The 6341-nt window shown below is 50.6% G+C and overlaps 1 protein-coding gene across 1 annotated transcript in view; it reads left to right on the top strand.

Moving 5' to 3' along the window:
• The window catches only part of LOC103803641 (CUB and sushi domain-containing protein 2-like), a gene marked incomplete at both ends in the record, with an annotated part of 28584 nt that overhangs the window by 15300 nt on the left and 6943 nt on the right, over positions 1 to 6341 (top strand). The window contains 4 exons of the mRNA XM_009076210.1: positions 229 to 408; positions 1943 to 2116; positions 3428 to 3601; positions 6107 to 6180. Coding sequence (XP_009074458.1) covers positions 229 to 408; positions 1943 to 2116; positions 3428 to 3601; positions 6107 to 6180 — 602 coding nt within the window. The remainder of the gene's footprint in view (positions 1 to 228; positions 409 to 1942; positions 2117 to 3427; positions 3602 to 6106; positions 6181 to 6341) is intronic.

Raw genomic sequence — 6341 nt, 5'->3', positions numbered from 1 at the left:
TCCACATCTCTGGGCTAAAATCCTTCCCTTTTCCACATCTCTGGGCCAAAATCCTTCCCTTTTCCATATCTCTGTGCTGCAAAGCTTCCCTTCTCCACAGTGAGCTGATTACAGCCTGGAGAAAGGCTCAGGACCATCAGGTGTCTCGTTCTGACAGACCCAGAGGTGTGAGACAAGGGCTGAGCAGCCAGAAATGTTTCTTCCTCTCTGTGTCTCTCTCCTTGGCAGTGATCAACTGTGGAGACCCTGGTGTGCCAGCCAACGGGGTCAGGCTGGGCAGTGACTTCACCTACAACAGGTCAGTGGTGTTCCAGTGCACCCCTGGGTACATGATGGAGTCAGACAGAGCATCTTCTCTCACCTGCACCAAAGACCGAACCTGGAACGGCACCAAACCTGCCTGCAAGGGTAAGAGACACCTCAAAAGATTGGGGGAGATGAGTTTTCCAGGCCACAAAGTCTTGGTAACTCATGCTAAGGTAAGAAGTAGCCACTGCTGCATCGTGCCCTGAGCTCAGCTGGGTGTTCTTTGCCTCTGTTGTTCCATCCATCCCTCATTTCTGGCCCTGAGCCTATTTATCCCATGAACACTTTGCTATCTTTAGGCCTATCAGTCATCACCCTGTGCCTGGGAGGGAGGCAGTGCTGTTATCTGTCTGGTGGAGAAGGAGCAGAGAAGTACCAAAGAGTGAAGACACAAAAACCTCAGCTCAAAGTGGGATGAAATATTGTGTTTTGCAAGCAAACACTTCTTGGCATCATGTAGAAACAGCTGAGAAATGTCTCTTCAGAGTCTCTTCATTTATTCCTCTCTTCTCAGATTGTCCCTGGAGCTCAGAGATAGGAAAGGGAAATAATAAAGCAGTTGTTGAGCAGGTTGGATCTCATCTTGCAAGTGTTTTACTCCCCCTCCAAGTGCAGATAAGACTTGTAGCAGTGTCTGTGCACTCCTTTAGCAAGCTGGGAAAGTCACCTGTCATGATGCTGAGAGCAATGCAAACCACAGAGAACATTCCCAATGCTCTGCAGCTCCTGCAGAGGCTGCAAGGAGCAATCTCTGCTCTCCTCTTTCACTCTCTCCTCTGAGCTAATGCTGCAGGAACGACCCAGAACGTGGCCCAGACTCTCATCTGGAGGCCAAACTGATTTGCAGAGTTTTAGCATCTTTCTCAGTGCTCCCCTGAGCTGAAAAGCAAAGCACTGCAGAAATGTCCTATTTAAACCAGCCCAGAGTGGGATGAAAACCTGACAGGTTGTGGCTTCAACTGCCGATCTGAAACTCAGCCAAGTTGTACCAAAATATAGGAATCTTTCAGGGGATCTCAGATGACTTTTCATGCTAAGTCAGGGCAGATTCTTAACTCCAGGTGGGAATATTTTCTGTGATTCTATGAGTGTTTGGCAGGTTTATGGTTGGACTTGATGATCTGAGAGTTCTCCTCCAACTCTGATGATTCTAATGCTTTCAGGACCTGGTTGGGATTGTTGAGGTTTCCTGGGCAGGAATTGGGCTGATGATCCTTGTTGGGTCCCTTTCAACTCTGAATATTCTCTGTGATTCTGAGAGTGTTTGGTCAATGTTCTCAGGACCTGGTTGGGATTGTTAGGGTGTCCTGGGCAGGAGTTGAACTGATGATCTTTGTGAGTCCCTTTCAACTCTGAATATTCTCTGTGATTCTGAGAGTGTTTGGTCAATGCTCTTGGGGATGTGGTGGATTGCTGGGGTGTCCTGGACTGATGATCCTTCCAGCTCAGGAGATTATGCTTTAGGATTTAATTAACTAACTTCCCACCTTCAAAGTAAGATCCTTGGGAGAGTTTATCCCACTTTGGGCACCCTCTGCTAGGCCAGAACATGACACCCCCCACAAATTTGCTCATTAATGGAAATAACCATATTGAGACGTGATGAGAACTGAACCTGTTTTTGTCTCCTTTCCAGCCATCACCTGCAAAGCTCCCCAGCCCATTCCCAACGGGAAGGTGGTGGGCTCTGATTTCAGCTGGGGCTCCAGTGTGAGCTATGCCTGCCTGGAGGGTTACCAACTGTCCCTGCCTGCTGTGCTCACCTGCGAGGGCAACGGCACCTGGAGTGGAGACATCCCCCAGTGCTTCCGTGAGTAGCAGCACCCCCAGGAGCTTCAGACCCAAGTGCCTGATGTTCTCCCCAACATCTCTGCTCTCTGTGTGGCTGATTTTAGTGGCTCTGCTTAGCCTGGCAGCAGTGTCAGGGTATGGACCTTGCTGTGCTTCCTGCCCCAAGCACAAAGTCTTGCCAGTGGGAATTTTGTGTGCCATGGTGATGATCCAAGTGCCTCGAGCTCCAAGGTGCTCTCCACACCTCCCACTGCAGCCAAATTGCTGGTAGGATTGCTCTGCCACCTGTAAGGAAAGGAGGCAGTGATGGCACTGAGGACACAGTTGGTCACTCCACCTCCTGGTTGGTCACTCCACCTCTGGAGAAATGGTGCCCCAGGGGCCACAGTTGGTCACTCCACCTCTGGAGCAGTGGTGCCCCTGAGGACACAGCTGGTCACTCCACCTCTGGAACAGAGATGTGAGGTCACATTTGCAATGAGGCTGAAGATTTGGCATGTTCCTGCCCATGAGACATACTCAACACTGGGTGTTTGTTGGCCAGTGTCTCCCTAGGGATTACATCTCATGCAATCAGAGCTCCTGAAGCTGCCAAAGACTTGGAGATGGTGGAATCACCATCCCTGGAAGGGTTTCAGAGGCATCTGGGTCTGAGACTGGAGGAGATGGTTTAGGGGCTGCAGCAGTGACAGGTTAATGGTTGGATTGATGATCTTAGAGGTCTCCTCCAACCTTGATGATGCTATGAAAAAGCCTTTGGCAAAGGGCACAGCAGAGTTGTGTGAAGGCAGAATGAGACTGGATGGAAACTTCTGTGCTTGATACAACATCTGATGCCAAAACCTCCTGAGCTAAACATCTCCTGATGCTGGAGGCAGCTCTGAGCTCCTTTCCCAGGGCCTGGCAGCTGCACAATAGCCATTTTCCTATTAAATCACACCGAGCCCTCCCTGTGTTCCTTGCCCCTTTCCCTGGATCTTGGCTCATTAGTGACTTTCTGGGTGCCATGGAACCATCTAGCAAAGTGACACGGTGCAATTAGGGACCCATTTGAAAGCTAAGCATGCTGTTAGGGGAAAAGAGAGGAGGGGAAAGGGATCTGTGGGGAAGAAGGTGGAAGTTAATTAGCAGCAGTTGACAGAAAAAGAGAGAATTACAAGGGAAGTAGCCAACAACACCTTCTGCCACCACTAATTCTCGAGTCAATCATGGGATGTGATGGCAGGGAGCTGTGAGCTTTGGGCTCTTCATAAACTTGGTGTTAGCTTATAAGTGTTTCTTCCTCCTGAGGAGGTTCATGGTCATGCCCTTGTCTGTTTGCCTCTTCCAGCTGTGTTCTGTGGTGACCCAGGGACACCTGCCCAGGGCAGGAGGGAGGACAGAGGCTTCACCTACCGCTCCTCAGTCTCCTTCTCCTGCCTGGCCCCACTGGTGCTGGTGGGCTCAGCACGGAGGTTCTGCCAGTCTGATGGGACCTGGAGTGGGACCCAGCCCAGCTGCATAGGTAAGGGGAGACTCCTCTGCTTCCAAAAACAAGCTGAGAGCTTTGGGTTTGCTCTTCTGCTTGGGGCAAAGTTGGGGTTGTTTTCTGAGTTGGCAGAAAAGAGCTTTAAAAATGGGAGTGTGGAGGGATGAGGTTTTTTGGTTTGTGTGTTCTAATTGGTGGTAAACAGCTCATCTCCTTCTCCTGGGTTTACTGCTTGGATTCCCGTCCCTGGGAGTGTTCCAGGCCAGGTTGGATGGGCTTGGAGCAACTTGGGCTGGTGGAGATGTCCCTGCCCGTGGCAGGAGGTGGGACTGGCTGAGCTGTAAGATCCTTCCAACCCAACCCATTTTGCAGTGCAAATCCAGAGATCAAACTCCCACAGGTCGCTCTGCTGAGCTGCAGTGTTGGGATTCAGGCTGAAATTTCCACCCAGGTGCCCATTTTCTGGGCCTCCCACAACTCTTTGACACCCCTGGGAGGTCTATAATCATAAGCAGTCACAGAATTCCTCTCCTGTTTGGAGCTCTGGCTGAACTCCTGAGCTCCTGTGGTGATAACTACATGGGTTGTGTCTGGTTCTTGGACACCACCATTATCCCCTGACGTGGCAGGACCAGATCTCAAGTTGTTCTCCTTGAATTTCAGCTGTTGTAGTTACATCTTCAATGCATCACCAGCGACAGGAATAAAACCACTCATGGCCTGAACCTCCTCTTGATTTCCCCAGGAGTTTTCTCACACACACACACACAGGGAGATGAGAGCACCTAATGCTGCAAAGATTGGATAAAAATGCTTCAGTGCTTTCTTGCCTGAGATCTTAGCACACAGACATGGGACTCACCCTCAGAGCTGGCACAGGTTGACCCCAACCAACACTGGTCCTGCTGCTGAGGGATGTGCCAGGACTTTGTCTCCCCAAAATAAACCATGAGGGAGGAGATTGGATATTAGGGAAGATTTCTTCACTGAAAGGGTTGTCCAGCCCTGGTGGAGTCACCATCCCTGGAGGGATTTAAAGCCATGTAGATGTGGCACTTGACGTGGTTTAGTGGTGGCCTTGGCAGCACAGAGGGAACAGTTGGACCCAATGATGTCAGAGATCTGTTCCAACCTTAGTGATTTATGATTGTGTGGAAGGAGAAGCCTTGTGTGCCTCCAAACCATTGGTTTCTGACACAAGCAGCACAAAAGAGTTGTGTTTATTCAGCTCTCCTCATTTTTGGGTCCATTAAATTGCCAGACAGAGCCAAGAGCCTGAGGCTGTGCCCTCCACCCTCAGCCATCCATCACCCACTGCCTCACCCAGCCAAGGGGCTCTTCATTCATTTTCCACCCTGTGATTTATCTGGGGGCTTCCATGGAAACCACAGCAGTGACAAATGACACCAGCTCAGCAGAACTGAAGGATGGAAAATGAATTGCTTCGTGCTCCGTGGCCTCGGCTCAGCCACGTTCATGTCCTTGGTTAGTGACTCACCACAGCTCTGGGGACCTGGGGACAACACTGTGGCCGTGGGAAGTGACTGATTAGGCAGAGCATCAGGAGGAAAGGCCAAAAAATCAACAGCCACGCAGGTGGAGAGTTGTGCTCCTTCCTCCCGTGGCTGCAGGCTCAGACAGACACCTCTGGCCACTGCCTTGGCTGGGGGAACCTCTTCCAAGCTGATTTCTTGTTTTCCACTCTCCTGTTAATGGGAATATTTTGAGGAATTGTCAGAGGGATTTGCTGTGAGCCTTATAGTCCAATTTATAGCAATGTTGAGCAAGGTGAAAAAGGAAGAGTGAGAATCCAGAGCACTGATTGCACTGAGCTCCATGCTGGGGGAACCTCTTCCAAGCTGATTTCTTGTTTTCCACTCTCCTGTTAATGGGAATATTTTGAGGAATTGTCAGAGGGATTTGCTGTGAGCCTTATGGTCCTTCTCCTAGAATGCTGAGCAAGGTGAAAAAGGAAGAGTTGAGAATCCAGAGCCCTGATTGCACTGAGCTCCATGCTGGGGGAACCTTTTCCTAGCTGATATCTTGTTTTCCACACTCCTGTTAATGGGAGTATTTTGAGGAGGTGTCAGAGGGATTTGCTCTGAGCCTTATGGTCCATTAAAATTCCACATCCATCACTGTGGAATAACGAGCTCCAAGGTGAGTGCTGAGCCCCAGGGGGAAGGTGCTGGCCCAGGGCATGGGAAGGGAAGGGATCACTGAGGCTCTCAGGGCATGGGGTGGTTTGTGGGAGCAGAGGGCACAGCCTGGGAGAGTCAGGAGCTTGGCACATCATACACAGAGCAGGGGAAGGGAAGAGAGTTGTCCTGACATGAGCTCTGTGTTCTCAGGTTCTCTCCTGAGTGCCAAAGTGCCTCTGGTTAGTAGCACTGCAGCACTCAGAGGTTTGAGGAACACCAAGATCCATGTATTTTGCCTTGTCTTATGTATTCCTTCCGAGCAGAAAAAATCTTGCTTGCAAAGGCACAGCAGGATGTGTCTGTGTGGAGAGCTCTGACCTGGCTCCTCTTTTCCCTGCAGATCCAAGCCTGACCACGTGTGCTGACCCTGGAGTTCCTCTCTTTGGCATGCAGAACAGCTCCCAGGGATTCCAGGTACTGCCACACCACTGGGATCCCCTTGGCTGAGCACCAGGACCCACTCCATGTCCCATTCCTGACGTGGATTCAGGGTGTCCTCCCATGGATTCAGGTGTTATCCTATGGATTCAGGTGTTATCCCATGAATTCAGTTGTTCTCCCATAGATTCAGGTGT

Source organism: Acanthisitta chloris, unplaced genomic scaffold (genome assembly GCF_000695815.1).
Source record: "Acanthisitta chloris isolate BGI_N310 unplaced genomic scaffold, ASM69581v1 scaffold14546, whole genome shotgun sequence".
NCBI classification, from domain to species: Eukaryota; Metazoa; Chordata; class Aves; order Passeriformes; family Acanthisittidae; genus Acanthisitta; species Acanthisitta chloris.
This window is presented reverse-complemented; position numbering and strand designations above follow the sequence as displayed.